At 32.9% G+C, this 17,158-nt stretch overlaps 1 protein-coding gene across 1 annotated transcript in view; it reads left to right on the forward strand.

Annotated features, from left to right (window-relative positions):
• LOC127541412 (tolloid-like protein 1) overlaps positions 1–16,804 on the forward strand; it is a 74,136-nt gene extending 57,332 nt beyond the window's left edge. Inside the window, exons 9-10 of the mRNA XM_051966692.1 lie at positions 11,219–11,469; positions 14,815–16,804. Of these exons, the coding sequence (XP_051822652.1) occupies positions 11,219–11,469; positions 14,815–14,949 (386 nt within the window). The 3' untranslated portion in view covers positions 14,950–16,804. The remainder of the gene's footprint in view (positions 1–11,218; positions 11,470–14,814) is intronic.
• Positions 16,805–17,158: the final 354 nt, after the last annotated feature.

Here is a 17,158-nt window from a genome sequence, read left to right on the forward strand (position 1 = left end):
AGCAACTCCTGATGAAGGTCAATTAACATGTTACATATTTATTTACAAGCCATCACAACTTATATCACCTAAAATATTTATAAACACTAACAACAAAAAAAGTTGGCTTTGGAGCAAAAAAGTAGATGTCTAAAAGTTCTAAGGATTAAAAGCTATTTATCTCTTTGCTAATTAAACAAGCTGGCCAAAGTTATTTATCCTGCTTTTGACTCAGTTGTGAAATTCTGTCACATGTACTGTGAATAAATAAACTAAATCCCAACAAGGAGAGAGCTCTATATGATTAGATATCTATATGGAAAGTTGCTCTCTATTTCAAAACACACCAATAATAAAATATATGCCAAAAATAATTTATCTAAAATATGACAGTTTTAGTGATCCATTTAAGTTCTTTATTTTTCTGCTGAGCCTTAAATTCATCATTAAGAGAATTCTTCTAACTTCCAAATTGCAAGAAAAGTCAAAGCAAACCATCCTCTTAATTATTTGATGTAGTTGGATGCCATCAAGCAGTATGATTCTACCAAGAAAACAATGTTAATAATAGAATCTTTCCATCTTCATTTCATGGAATTTTTCTCAAATGACATCCTAATGCACTTAAATTGTATAAGTGCGAAATTCTTATTATAAAGAAAAATGAAGATTGAAGGATTCTAATTTGAATCAAGAGATCAGATTGAGCTCATGGATGAAGTAACAAATATCTTGATTCACTCTAGGCAAGACACATCGTGAATGTAGCTATCTAAGAGTAACTCGGTATGTTGAAACTTAGGGAAATCTTGAAATAAAAATTCAAAGAGAAGAACACATTCAAAACAACCCCTATTTAATACCAATTAATATGAACTTTTGAAATTATAAAACAGATCATTATGAATTTGTCAAATATCCTAACTAAAATCTATACAGTATTAATGAAGCAAAGCCTACCATCCATTTAAGCCTAGTTCCTAAGCATTTTCAAATGTTATTTTAAAATATTTAATATTATTATGCTAAGGCAGTGACTGAAAGAATATTCCTCAACAAAAAAGAGTAAGAGAATGAATGGACATTATGAGAATGTATGACTGAACAGATCAGAAACCTACAAAAATAATTTTTACCTCATGGAGCATTAGTTGAGGCTGAAAGTAGAAATACATTATTGGTTCTAATGTAAATAAAAGTGATTTATCTCTGAATGGGTAGCTATGACAAGAGTGGAACAGAAAGGAATGATATCTGCATTATCTAAGCAAACAACATGTCAAAAAAGAGGTATCAAATATATGTTTGAATTAAGTGAATTTGTTTATAGAAACAAAGGGCTTCATGGTAGCAATTTAGAGTAGGTCAATACCATGAGAAATTATAGAAGGATTGTTCATTGCAAATAATGTAAGGAAATAGTGGAATGAATAAAGAAAATAATGAAATCATTGCAACATAAAAACAAAACAAACAAAAATTTTGCAATACAAACTGAAAAAGGAAATTAGGCTATTTCAGAAACCTAGCAAAACACAGTCTGGTTTCCAGGATTTTCCTTTAGAAGTTTTCTATTTTTATGGACTGATAGATGATAAAACTCCTTGAGAACTCTATTGCTACACTGTTTTAGAATTGTAGCATACTCACAGGTTGCTGTTGCCTAAACTGCCCCAAATATAATGCTGATCCATACAAAAACATAAGGACAACCTCTTAAACAGATGTCACCATAACAAATACACATAATCTCTAAGCCTCATAGAATAAAAACCTTTTAAAATTCAGAGACTAAGAAAAAAATTTAACTGGGAAAAGGAAAACAATACCCCTGTCATCACAGCTGCTACTGAACTTGGATAGAGGGTGCTTTCTATGAACATAGAGAATATGCTCTTATACCATAATACTTTTATTTAACTATAGAAGGACTGATTTTGTCCACTTGTACAATGTTACACAGGATATTAAATATAACAATAGGATAGGGTTATCCTAGGATAATTTCTATCAACATTATCAAGCAAAATGAGAAGAATGAAAATATTAACAACATAACATGATGAATAGAATTATTATGGCTGTCAGAAGCTGATTAGCTTTCATAAACTAAAGACTGATAAATTCTCACATTTTCAGCATGGAACTCAAAGTATTCATCAGACTCTAATCAACAAACTATTATAGAATCATATTGTCACATACAGAATTGTTTCCTATATCTACCCAAAGATTAGATCATTTATTTATGTAAATTTGTTCATAAAATTTAAGGGCATTTTAATAATTCCATGCTAAATAAACATTAATGTTCTTAGGACTATATGGGTAAAAATATTTCAAAAGATGGTGATCTAGTAGACAAAATAAAAATCAATTAAGAGTATAAAGTATAAATTATCTCTGTCACCTTCCTTAAATTCTGAAGTTCTACTCGACTTCTACTGAAAATGCTATTGATAAACTTACAGAAAATGCAATTACATCCCAATACTTTTAACTGATCATAAAAGTAGTTATCCACTTACACAATATTCTTCAGAATGTTAAATAAAAAAGTTTAGTGGCAGAATAATAATATTTGAGGACCAACCATTTCTGAACTTCATTGAAAAAGATGAGATCTGAAATCTCTTCCAGATATCTACTTGTGTATTTCATCCACTGTACCTTTCCTACTTTGTAAATCTTCGAAATCAGGTTATTAAGAAAAGTGTTCTATCCAATTTATACTATCATTTTTTTCTTATAAAATACGGTGACTAGGTAAACAGTATTTTTTATTACAATTTTGCCCTCTCTGATAACTATTCCAGCTTCCTAATCCAAATATGCATTTAAAATAATGTTGTTTCAGTTTCTAAAAACAGAAAAAAAAATGAATAAGATTGTAAGTGATTTAATTAAAAGACCAGAAAACCTTTTTAAGAAAAAAAAATTCATTATAGAATTCTGTACAGCTGAGGAGAGTGAGCACCTATTAGCAGGGGAAGAAAAAAAAATTCTCAAAAAAGTTTTAAGCATTGAGGTATATTTTGCATAAAACTGTGCTTTATTATATTTCTTTAAAAAAATTAAATACTACTTTGAAGATTTTTTTAAAGCATGAACCCTTTTTTTTAAAACTTTTCTTAGTCCTAGGATGCTTCACTAAAAGCTTTTGAAGGCCAACTTTTAACATTTATTCAGTAACTTACTATTATGCAAGAAAATTAACAACATATCCTTTCCCAATTAAAATCAAGATTACTCCTGGTCTTTATTCTTGTCATGTTACTAGTTCCATTCATCTTCATTTTCCATTTCATTGTATTTTTCAAAAGGCCTTCTGGCAATTCATAATTTTTTGGAAATAGTTGACTTAGAAACATTACTGCTTACATATTATATCATAGTTTATGTATTTTCCTTTTTTCTTCATGACTGGAAACTTGTACAATATTTTCATTCATGTTTATAAGATATGTTTATAACTTTATATTTTGAAGGGCATTTTATTCTGGCACATAGCCACTGAAGATCTCAAAGAAATATTTTATGTGTTTTAATTATAACCACTAGCAGGTACTAGCATGAATCTATTCCATTATGACAATTAGACTATGGTAACCCTGGTAGACTACCTAACACTAGAGGATGCTATAGGGAAACATTAAGCTGTCAGAGATTGGACTCACTTTGTCTCCTAAGTCTATTTTTTTTTTTTTGTAACTCTTCTCAGTTGTTCGAGGCTTGCTTTAGCTCAAGCTGTTCAGTGATTCACCTTTTAGTTAAGGAAAATAACAAACCATGAATTGACCATATAATTCAGAAGGAAAATAAAATTAGGAGCAATAAGAATGAAAAATATTTAATTTACTAAAAACAGACACTAATCCCTTCTATTTCTTCATTCATTGGGGAAACCACCCTGGATCAGAAGGAAGTTCAACAAGGCAGTGAAATACTCTGTCAAACCTCAGGATCACTAGTTCCTTGTAGTTTGGGCTCTTTGTGTTTCAGAAAACAGGAGAGCTTTTCCAATGGTTTAAGCCTTAGTCTTCTGAATGAGCCAAATATTGAGGAAAGCCTATTTGCTCTTATGAGACCAACCTAAATTATGCCAAATTAATATTGTTCCTGCAACATAATAATAATAATGTGATCTGTGTTTGGATTTAGTCAAATAATTTCTTGAGTTAGCCCCCATCTGTTAGAAAATTATGCTCTCCTCTCACCCTTGTATAGTAGTGAATTCCAGTAACTTAAATTTATCTTAATGGAAGCTGTCACATAAGTATAGCTTCAATGTAGGAGTTCTGTGATCATTACCACATAAGCCAAAGTAATACAAAAATGACATATATTAATGCAATTACTTCAAAGCCTGTGCCAATTGCAATTATTCCCAAACCAGTCATCTTTGAATAGACCATAGGCATATCTGGAATTCAGGATTTCCAGGAGCACAGTTCAGGTACTTAGACTCAGATCACCCCAATAAATTGCTCATATTAGTAGCAAGCAAATGCCTATTAGCAAGCACTACCATTAGTCTTCTCTCACTCTCAGAAGATTAATGGCCAGTCATCGGAAGGAACTCAAAATCCAGGACACTAATTCCTTCTATAGCCACTTTTCCTCAATTACCACTTTGTGCCTGGCTGGGACATTGTGTTCCTGATATTTCCCAGTATGGATGGCTCATCAGCTGGGCTGTTTGGGTCATTGATTGCTCTTCCTCATTTCTTTATTGCTATTGGAGAAGTGACCCACAATTCCATTCCATAATAATTCAAAGCAATGTCTGCTCTGCTGCATCCAATGTTATTTCTGTCCATTTGTCATACTTGGTAACTCAGCAACTAAAAACCTAATTTTTTTTCTTTCCCATATCATGTTTGCTTCTTCCTTCTACTGCTATTTCTTCCTCCTCTTTTTTAAATACTGGTTATCAATGTTCATATACTTTTGAAATTTAATATCTCACAATATGTTAAATATGTTATCTAACCTCACCAGAGACCGTATGGATTTCTATAGTTTGTTGACTCCATAGTAAATTCTTTATTTCCCCAAGGCTACTGCTCTCAGAACTCCAACTTTTTTCCCTTTATTCCTTTTTCAAAAAACTTTCAATAGTATTATATTTTCCAAATACATATAAATATAGTTTTCAACATTTTTGTAAGACTTTGCACTCTATATTTTTCTTCCTCCTTCTTTTATGTCCCTTGTTCCTGATACAGCAAGCAATGATAGGTTAAATCTCTGCAATTGTTTTAATCATATTTCCATATCATATTGTGCCAGAAAAAAACCACACCAAAAAGGAACAAAACACAAGAAAGAAAACAAACAAACAAAGATGAAAATACAATGCTTCAATCCGCATTCAGCCTCCATAGTTTTTTTTCTGTATGTGAATGGCATTTTCCATCTCAAGTTTATTATAATTGTCTTGAATCTCCACACTGTTGAGAGGAGCCAAATATATCACAATTAACCATTACATAATCTTGTTGTTATTGTATACAATGTTCTCCTGGTTCTGGTCACTCCACTTAGCATCAGTTCATGTCTTTCCAGGCTTTTCTGAAATCACCCTGCTGATTGTTTCTTTAACTGATTGGCATCCACTCAGTTTCCAGTCTTTGCCATTACAAAAAGGGCTGCCACAAACATTTTTGCACATGTGGGTCATTTTCTTTTCTATTCTTCCTCTTGATCGCCAGCCCTGGTTAGACTCTGCTTCTTTGTCATGGCAAAAAGGAGGGTCCTATATCGTATAGATACATCTGAAAATCCTGAGAATTAACAATGATAAACTAAATGATTAATTCTTGTGGTAAATGTCTGACTCAAAGAAAGCTCTAGGAAGCTCTCAGTTTTCCTATGCTTCTCAATCTCTTTATTTCTTTATGTCTTCTTTGTTTCCTATTTCATGTTGGCTATTGCCAAGGTATACATGCATGCAAACATATGTATGTACTTATGATGAAATCTTCTGGGTGGATTTCTGTGGTTATTTTCTGAGTTTTGTGGTTAATAAGTAGTTAAATATGTAGTCACTCCAAACATGATAGATTCTAAGTAGACAGATTATGGTAATTAAGACAATTTATAATTGGAACAAGAATCAAGGATATTGACACCTATTACTGGGGAGAAATGGCATATTTTAATAGAGGATTGAGATTGGAAAGAGACACAGAATCCTTACTTTATTCCCAACCCCTCTTACACAAGGTATCAAGAATGCTAGTAAGAAAATTTTTAAAGATTTGTAGACCAATTAGGTACAGAAGAGATATGAAATTATTCGTATTAGGTCAATTAAAAACTACAGACCTAGACAGTTTATATGTCAGTGTAACAAAGGAATCTGCTGATATAATTTGAGTCCTGCTATTTAGAAACATAGGGGTACCAGATGTTCTTGATTTAAAAAGCAAAGCAAGTAGATTAGAGAAAATATGAACCAATAATCTTGGCTTTAATAACTGACAAAATTCTCAAACAAATCACTATATTATATGTGTTTATTTTTAAATATATAATAACCAGTAAGAAGTAAATTAGATTAATTAGGAACAATTTATGCTAAAGTGACTACATATTTTGTAATTTACAAGGTGTCTAGGTTGATAAATCAAGGCAATGTTACAGCTATATTGTATATTGATTTCAGCAAAACATTTAGAAAAGTCTCCCAAGGCAGTATTATGAAAAAGGTGATATAACATGGAATCTGAGAGGAGGGGCTATTTTATTTTGGTCTTCAGAATCCCATGACTAGCAATATTCCTTGAATATTTTATTTTTTGTTGTAATTGAGTTGCAGTTGGCTTTTTGTGACCCACTTTGGGTTTTTCTCAGCAAAGATATTGGGGTAGTTTTGCCATTTTCTTCTCAAACTCATTTTATAGATGAGGAAACTGAGGCATTTTATTTACATTTACAACTCATTTTACAGATGAGGAAACTAATTTACTCAAGGTCACACAGCTAGTAAATGACTGAGGCCAGATTTGAACTCAGGAAGATAAATCTTCCTGACTCCAGGCCTACAACTTACCTAACCGTGCTAGGATTTAATACATTTTATCTAATTGAATTGAATTAATTATAGTGATGCAAGAGGGCTTCATGAGTGGTATACCAATCTACCCCAAATAATGTTGCTTAGTGGTTCTATATTAACTTGCAGGAAACTTTGTAGTAGAATGTGACAGAGCTTTACCCCATCCAATTTCTTTATTACTCATTTGGATGAAGACAAAGAAGGATTTTGGATAGCTAATAGAATAAATGAAAAAAATAAGATTTCAAATAATTTTATCAACTACTTCAGGTATTATTCAAGGAATATCTGACATGGCAGAAATGCATGGTAAGGACATTTTGGTGAATTTAGATGATCTCTAAAAAAATTAACCAGTGGAAAAGAGATTAAACAAGGGAGATGTGACATGATTAATCAAACAACATTCGTTGTATGAAAACAAGGATTTAACAAGTTTCAAAGCACAGATGGAGCAGTTAACCTTGGAAAGGAAACATGAAAATGCTTACCAAGTATAAAAAGTATACAGAAATAAGACAACATTGCCAGAAGTTATGGTCACAGTAATTTTATTATTATTTTTAAAATTTTACACTTAATTTCAGTTGTTAAATAGTTATTTAAATATTAACTTTCAATTAATAAGCACATGAAGATCTGGTACATATTGTTCATGGAGATAGATAGGATGAGTTTTGTCAATATCCTTAATTAGTCCATTTTCTGAATATCATTACAAGTCCTTAAAATTACCTATGCATACATCCAATATATAGAAGTGACCCAAACTGAACTTGATTTTTCCTCCTCTATTCTAAGCACTGTATCTTAGGAAGGACCTTTCTAAGCCAGAAAATACAACCAGTTTGTAAAGGTATAAAGTGTACAAAGATCACTTGAAGAAATTGAGACTAATTACCCCATGGAAGAGAAGACTGTGGGGTGATGGGGTGGTAGAGTTTGATAGCTATTGTCAACTATTTGAAGGCTTGTCATGCAGAACATTGGAGGAAAATTAGTTAGAGGAAAAGTAGGAAAATTAATTAAAGGAGAACTAGAAAAAATGAGTTGAAGTTGCAGACAGGCAAGTCTAAGTGGAAAAAAAAAAGAAAAAAAGGAAACTTCCTAACAATTTCAGTAATGAATTGGACTGACTCAGAAAATGGACCTTCTACGTATTGAAGCTAGTCAATGACTGGATGACCTGTTGTCAATGATAATGTGGACAGAGGGATTCTTGTTTAGGTCCAGGTAGAAGTATAGGTTTCTGACCTACCTTCCAACTCATAGATTTATTGATTCTTTTGTCTTGATTACACTAAGAAATCTTTGTGTTGGGTCTATGTAAGCTATCTTACTGTAAGAGTTTTCAAGAAACCATTCTCCAAATGGTTCTTCTCCAAAATATCTATATTTTCCCACAAGTCATACACAAAATTTCCTGAATAAATCTGCTTAACTACAATGTTTCATTTTAATGACTAGCACATTAGGATTCTTTAAATTTTTATTATAAAAGAAGGGGCTTTTTAATGGCCAGAGCCAAAACTTGATAATGTGTTTCCCAAACACATTTAATGTAGAGGGCTGGAACTCTGGAGAAGAATACTTGAAACAAGCAAGGTGTTAACTCAGTGGAATTGATGAGATAATGATTCTCTAGTTCACATATATACTTAGTACTTAGTATGGTGATGTAGTGGTTCTCTAGTTTATACATAATCAGTATGCTGTAATGCTGTAATATTATAATAAGGTATATAAGGACTAAGAAGGACATTCTATCTGGATAGACATTCTATCTAGTGGCCCTTCTGCCTCCTGCACTGTGAGGAGACTGGTCGAGACTGGAAGACTGTCAGACTGAAGAGATTGGTTCAGACTATTACAGATACAGACTGTAAAAGACAATAAAGACTTTGGACTCTATTCTTCTTCATTCTCGTGGTGTCTATCCTGCTGAGACCAAGGCCCTTCCGGAGGACCTCCAGAAAACTAGCCCGAACATTATATAGTTTAATGTTGTGGAACTGTATAGAAATCACAAAGCAATACTGTAGTTTATCTGATTATTCACTAAAGCTAATATACATATTATTATATACCTATATACTTATATACATAATTTTTATATGAATATAAAAACAGCTATCAATGAGTTTCATGTATACTCAACCTCAGTGCATCAGCATTTTGATAATATTTATGTTTGCCTTGAAGATTTTTATTTATATACCACTCTACCATAGGCTATAATTACAAAGAATTATTTTTAAAAGTAACAATTTGTTTTGACTATGAATGATCAAATAATATTTTTGTGTTTAGTTTTCCATCATCATTCCTGTGTCTTTGGGGGGTGTTTTATAGTATTAATTAGTGGAAAAAAAAGAAAACATATGATCAAAAAGGCTTATTCACAATGGCAGTGATTATTAGTTTGTAGAGATTAAGAGAAATATTTTCTGCACCTTTCCCTCATGACATCAAGAGGAAGATGATTTTTCTTTTCCTGGGGGATCTGGAATATATCTTCCTGTTGTGATACTCATTTGCCTTCATATCACTTTCCTCAATCCCAGCAATGGTGGGAACTGTCTATTCAACCCCCATAATTTTTAGAGCTCAGTCTATATTTTACATATTGCTATGTAAAAACAGAAAATGAGCCTAGAATGAAGTAGAGTTGTTTCATCTGGAGAAGAGAAGGATAATGCAAGGTATGATATCTGTAGTCAAGTATTAAGGGATGTCATGTGATGAAAGGTTCAACTTGTTCTTCTTGCCCTCACCAGAAACAAAAGGAGTAAGGTGATAGAGAATTTCCAAGAGGCAAATTTTGTCTTAATGACAGGGAAAAAAAAAAATACAAACAAAAACCAAAGCTTTTAGAGATATGGAAAAGGAGGATAAATAGCTTCAAGAAGATCTCTAGCTGGAGGTCTTCAAGCAGAAGCTAGATGGTCATTTGTCAAGTATTTCATAGTGGGGATTTTTATTGAGATATAGGTCAGATTAGTCTATGAAAGGTCTTTCCAACTCTGAAATTCTGAGATTCTGTGACTCCAAAGTTCAAAGACATGGAATTTATATCAACCTCATTTCCTTTTGTATATGTTCAAATTATTATCCTGAATTTTTCAAAATGTGGATTTTTAGACTACTGCCATGAATGAGCTGGAAGGCAAGAATAAGAAGGATGTGTGTGGTGTGTGTGTGTGTGTGTGTGTATGTAAGTTTAGGTGGAAGATAGTGGTACTAGAATCAATCCACTCCTCCTACACACACACACATACACATACATATATATACGCAAATTGAGACTACTCGTTTAGCACTAAAATTTCTCTGATTTGAAAGATTTTCACAAATCACCCCCCAAAAAATCATTAAGAAGTATAATACCAGATGTACCATTGGTAAGAAGCACCATACATTTTGCTTTCTTTTATCTCTAATGCCTTGAGTTGGGTGAACCTTATCATGATGATTTGTATTATGATGAATTGTAACTAATATTAGTATAGCTCTTTCATGATTTATTCACAAAGGTAATAACACTAGTTTAATAAAGCTCAGAATTTTCCCATTTCTCTGAATTGACCCATGTTTTCTTTAGAGTTAAATTATTCATTACAACTATTGTTTATTCATTTCAGTTGTGTCCAACTTTTTGTGACCCAATTTGGGGTTTTCTTGGCAAAGATACTAGAGCGATTTGCTATTTTCTTTTCCAGCTTATTTTATAGATAAGATAATTGAGGCAAACATGGTTATGCAACTCGCCCAGGATCACATAGCTAGTAAGTGTCTGAGGCTGAATTTGAAATGCAAGGTTTCCTCACTGCAGGTGAAATGCTTTATCCATTGCACACCTAGCCTCTTTAACTATAAAAATCCCTTGTTCATAATAGAATCAGAGAAATAGAATCTTTCAAATATTTTCCCCAATTTCTCACCTTTTGCATACACAAACTCTCATTTGTTGGTAAAGGTGAAAGAAATAAGGAAAAGCATGGAGAATAATATTGTTTATCTCTTAGGACATATAAATAGATGTAGACCCAGACATGATACCTTTATCTAAATGGTAATTTCAGCATTGTGAACAGGTAGATGGCATCCTGATGATAGAAATACTGCTATAAAATATTAGCATTGATTCTTTCATTTTTTTCTTCTACTTTGAGGCAGAATGTGGTGGTCGACTGAAAGCTGAATCCAATCCAAGAGACTTGTACTCTCATGCTCAGTTTGGTGATAATAATTACCCTGTCCAAGTCCGTTGTGAATGGCTGCTGATATCGGAACGAGGATCTTCAGTTGAATTAAGTTTTCAGACTTTTGAGGTTGAAGAAGAAGCAGACTGTGGCTATGACTACGTTCAGCTTTTTGATGGTCATGATTCAACAGCTAGGAATCTTGGTCGATTCTGTGGCTCAGGGGTAAGTATTGTATAAATAGAATTATTACAGTGATAGTGGAAACTATCTAGCTCCTTATTTTATTTGCTTTTGTGTTTTATGAAGAAGTGCAGACTTTCTTGTCTTATTTCTTTCTTGATCAACTGATTAATATCCTAATTCAAGATTGAAATTGACTAAGAAAAAACCTTAAAAATATCTCCCCAAAACTCATTTTATATTGACTTTTATTGAATTCTAAGGAACACTGAGAGAGACCATTTAGTTTATCCAGTGTCCAGACAAGATATAAAGTGGAAATAAACTAGTACATGGAATAAAAAAAAAAAAAAAAAGCTTAAAGGGAAGCAGACCAAAGATCACTTTTTTTAAAGTGCTAAGTTTAGATAATCTTTGAAAATAAGAAAATGGTAAACTCGATTTGTGTTTATTACACTTCAACACTGAAGTCTTGAATTGATAAATGATGGACAAAAGCAGCTACACCCAAAGAAAGAACACTGGGAAACGAATGTGAACTATCTGCATTTTTGTTTTTCTTCCCGGGTTATTTATACCTTCTGAATCCAATTCTCCCTATGCAACAAGAGAACTGTTCGGTTCTGCAAACATATATTGTATCTAGGATATACTCCAACATATAAAGAAGGACTGCTTGCCATCTAGGGGAGGGGGTGGAGGGAGGGAGGGAAAAAAATTGGAACAGAAACGAGTGTCAATATAAAGTAATTATTAAATAAAATTAAAAAAAAATACTGAAGTCTTGCTCTGATGTCTTCAGTTGATGTAGGGATGAGCCTACATTCTTTGAAGCTTATACATTGGTCATAAAGCTATGGCAGGTTTTCCCAAGCTGGGAAGTCTGTAAGGATAAGCCTTTCACAGAACAAGTGTCTGTTATTTAAAGACCAGCTTAGCTGAATTTAAAGAGACTTATAAAATATATATATATGTTGGCCATAGTCTTTTGGCTACAGCAATTCATGTCATCAGTCCCTCTAGAACTGATGATCTTGCAGTCTATATTTGTTGAAGGGAACACTCACATTAATGAAATCTCTGATTAACAAATCAATGAAATGAAGTATGCTATTTAATAATTTTTGGGTTTTTTTGAATATTTTTTAAAAAATGTCTAATCATGCTGAATATTTCTATATTGATTTTGATTTAAATATATCATTTTTTGTTTTGGGGGTAGTAATTTTAAATGTTAGTCAATTTAAGATTTTTAAAAGGATTATATACATAGAATTATTTGACTTTGAAAGCATTTTTTAAAACTTAGGAATGAAACCTTTTAGAGAATATAGAGTTGACCCCAAATTCATTTCCACTCATTAATAACATTAGAAAAAAATAGCAAGAAGCTTGATTGGTCCTATTTCCCATATTCATTTGGACTCAGGAGAAGACTGGACTTTGCTTCTGGTGTCTTTTATAGGAAACTGAAACAGATGAGGAGCAAACTATTTCTTCATGAAGCTCTAAATAAAATTAAAATTTAGTCCATATCTCTTTTCTCAAAATGTAGTTATCCACATAATTGTAGATGTCTTATAGAAGAAAAGTTTTAATATCCTCAAGTGTTAAAAAAAGTTCAAATAATTCTTCTATTCTTGGCCTTTTTTAAATCTGAAAAATGGGGTGAGCCATTTCAAAAACAATTACAGCCTATATTGGAATCAAGAGTGATGGCTATAAATCAGGAAGAACTGTGATTGAAAGTGTGTGACCTTGAACCAGGCATTTGATCTTTATCTATTTTTTCAACTATAAAATGCGGAAACTATCCCAATGTTATTGCTCACACCAAATGAGAAAACAGATGTAAAACACTTTTCTAACCTTAAATCACTATATATGTTATTATTTCCATCATCATTATCACTATCATTGTCATCTTCTTAGTCTCATTACCTTGCTGTGATTTTGGGTAAGGCACTTTATCCCTATCAATTTCCCCATCTGTTAAGTGAGGAAAATTATCATAGTAATTATTATTACTCATCCTAATAGTTCATTTTTCTTTAACATTTTAAGATTTGCAAAGTATTTTCCTCACAACATTTTTGTCAGTTAGTCTTCATAAATATTAGTACCTCTATTTTGCATAAGAAACAAAGACTCAGGAATGTTAAAATTTCTTTCTGAGCTCCCACAGAGATATCAAAGTGAGATTTTAATTCAAAGGCTAAAGCTCTTCACCAATACTTCCTATGGCCCTTTAAGAGAAGTGCAATGATCTCATCTGGAAAATGAGAACATTGCACTCAAATGATCTCTAAGTGCCCTTCCAAGTCTGATATGCCATGATTCTGCAGTTAATACACATTCCCTGTTGCATTGCCATTTAAATATCCCCCCTTGGAATGTACATTTTTTCTTCAAAAGACATTCCTATCAATTTTCTAGTGTTTATTAAATTCTGTAAGTAGTAGGATAGAATTAGATATTTACTGAATATCAACTTGCCCATATGAGAATAAAACTGAAATCCTTGGAGTTTGATTATTTTGAATGAGAAAACACACACACACACACACACACACACACACACATATACACACACAAACTAGTTTAGGAGTCAAGAACCCTAGCTTCTTGCTGTAGATCTGCTACTACTTTTGTAATTTTGGGTGAATGACTAATATTTTGATCTCGGTTTTCTTATTTATAAAAATGAAACATTGGAATTTTATGAACTACCTGTTCCTTTTATAGTTCTTAAAAATAGAGACCATCACTGAGTAGAGTATAAGTGCACATACATGAAGTCTTGTGGATAGAGAGGAGGGAGAATCAGAAAGTCAAAGCCCCAATACAAAATAAGATAGTATTTGATAGTATTAGGTCTTTGGTATAAGGTATAAAGAAAGAAAAGAGGAAGGGGGAAAGCATTTATTCAACATCTCCTGTGTTCCATACTGTCTCATTTGCTCCTCAGGTAACTCTGAAGTTGGTGCTATGATTATCCCTATTTTACGAATAAGGAACAAACAGAGATTATGTGATTTGCTCAGTCAAGAGCTATTAAACATCTGGAGCTGGATTTCAATCCAGATGTTCCTGAGTCCAGCTCTAACTACTGAACCATCTAGTTGCCTTTAATAGGCTACTCCTTAACTATGTAGGCTGTTTAGAATGACTTCATACTGTTTGACTCTTGGTGTATGCAGTCAGTTTTCAAAAGCACAAGCCTATGTAATGCCCATTGGTTTATGTTGGATTTATATATGAGAAAATGCACCTAAGGAAATAACTCCATTGCTCTGGGTGAAATTACAATTGCAATACAAATTAGGACTTTTAAAAAATTCTCAAGCATTATCATAAAAAACTGTATTATTTGTTTTTAATTTCCAGCCACCTGAAGAAATCTATTCATCAGGGGATGCTATTTTAATTTATTTCCACACTGACGATACAATCAACAAGAAAGGATTCCATATACGATACAAAAGCAGAAAATATTCAGCTACCACTCATACCAAAAAATAATGCCAAAACCTCTATGTCCAAAAGAAAAGAAGCGAGCTTGATGGGGAGAAGTATTCTTTTTTTTTTTTTTCCTTCTAAAGTTATTAGCACAACAATTTTCTATAATGTGCTTGAATCAACCAACTCCAAAATCAGAATTGTTTCTGTTCCCAACTTGAAATATTCAGGTAGCCCAGCGGAATAGCCATGATGGTGATTGATGGGCTCCATGATTGACAATATCTGCAAAGTTGTTGGAAGGTCACTGCTGGGGTTTCCAGGAAGACTAGAAGAGCTTTTGTAAACGTCTTGACATTTCTTATGAATGCTTGGCAACTGAATTATTTCCATTCAGGAAAAGTGACTCTGCAGACTTTTTCTAAGAATTGTTTGGTATCAAAGAGAGGAGAAAGCAAGCAAACAAACAAAATAAATCACTGCAGCTCACAAACAACCCAAAACACTGTTCTTGTATCTTATTCTAATTCTTTCGGCTTTGTATCGAGGATGCGTGCAAACCTGAAAACCAGAAACATGATATAATTTGACACAGAGAGGTCTAGTGAGAGTGGTCTGTGAGTGGCAAAAATTTAAAAATTCATTTCTTCAGTGTTTTGGAACTAGAATGTGTCAGCTTCATTTTTTTTCATTTTTATTCCAATTTACGATATTTGAAATATAACCAATCTTTACACCATTTTCACCTTTCCCAAAACTTTTATGGTATAACATTATTGCTAATACTCTACAAGCATGATTACTGTCAGTTCCCCAAAGTGCTCGGTTTATAGGTAAAGTCATTTCTCTGTGGAGGTATTTTCTTCTCATCCACCTTAAATCCAAGAAGCCATGTGATGTCTTTGGAACCCAACAGGAAATAATTAAGCCTTGGGAGCAGGATTCTTCATGCTGGCTTTTCTCATATAGCAGCTAGTAAAGATGTCCTCACCACTGCTTGCCTCTTCCTTTGGAACATTTTGTGGAAAATTGCTGTTGACATTGTTGTATTTGGTTTAGCTAAACAGAAATGACACTGAGTGGTAACCAAATGGTAGCTTCTGGACCAATTATAAGATTTCCCCCCCACCCTGGGAGTGAGTAAAGAAATTTTTTGGCGGCAAAAATGATCTGTTGCTGAAAGAGAATTTCTATGGTGCTATCCCATGAACATTTTTTTTTGTTTCAAATTATAGACCTTTGAGCCAACAACCTGCAGTTCATGAATGTCTCCCAATGTCTGGCTGGCTTCATTCAGAGACTAAAGACTTGTTAAATGTATCAGTAGGTTCTTGTGTTGGCAACACTGGTCCTGTGGAACAAGGACTTCTAATGGCCTTAGAAATCTTGCACATGATCAAATAGATCTTTCTGTAGATACATCTTTGATTTGATAAATAATTTTGACAAGTTGAACATTTTAATGTTAACACTATGATTTCCAAGCAAAACCATTTCCATGGCTAGAGCATCTGATGTAAATATGAAGGCCTGCTTTTGATATAGAAATGTTATTTTAGATGGAATTCTGTGCTTTGGGCCATATGTGATCTTATTGTATATGCCTATGTGTGGATGTATGTATGAGAGAATGCTGCAAGGGGATGAGAGGTGTGTGTTTGGACAGCTCTACCTTCCATGTCAAGTTATACTGGAAGCCCGTTTAGAGGTAGCACCTTTTCATTGACGGTTTCATGGATAAACAATGGGGACTTTTACTCCCTACAGACTCAGTTACAAGGAAGTGTGCTGTTTTACTTAGAAGAAATGTTATTTTGATACTCTGTGATGTAGGCTGCTACCCAAAGTAGCTTAGTTTCTGTTATTTGTCCAGGAACATTCACTGGCACTAATAAATTGGGTGTTTTTTTCTTTCTTTTTTTTTTGTTCTTTTAATTGTTTTCAAAATTAAAATGTTTGTAGCACTTATAACATGTCATTTTTTGGGGGAGGGGAAACAACCATTGCTTTACAAATTTGTTTATATAAATTAGTCAGAAAGTATAAGCCCAGTTTTTAAAAAAATGGTCTTTTCAGGTATTAGTCAACAAGAATTTATTAACTATCTACTCTATGTTAGGGATTGAGTTACATGCTTCAGATACTGTTCTCCCCCGCTCCACAAAAGACAGAAGAAAATAAAACAAGCCCTCCTCTCAAGGAGAGTGCATTCTAAGGAGAGGGATGGGTATGATAATATGTAAGTTAATAACTACAAAAAAAGGTTTACAAA

This window comes from Antechinus flavipes, chromosome 6, assembly GCF_016432865.1.
Source record: "Antechinus flavipes isolate AdamAnt ecotype Samford, QLD, Australia chromosome 6, AdamAnt_v2, whole genome shotgun sequence".
Lineage (NCBI taxonomy): Eukaryota > Metazoa > Chordata > Mammalia > Dasyuromorphia > Dasyuridae > Antechinus > Antechinus flavipes.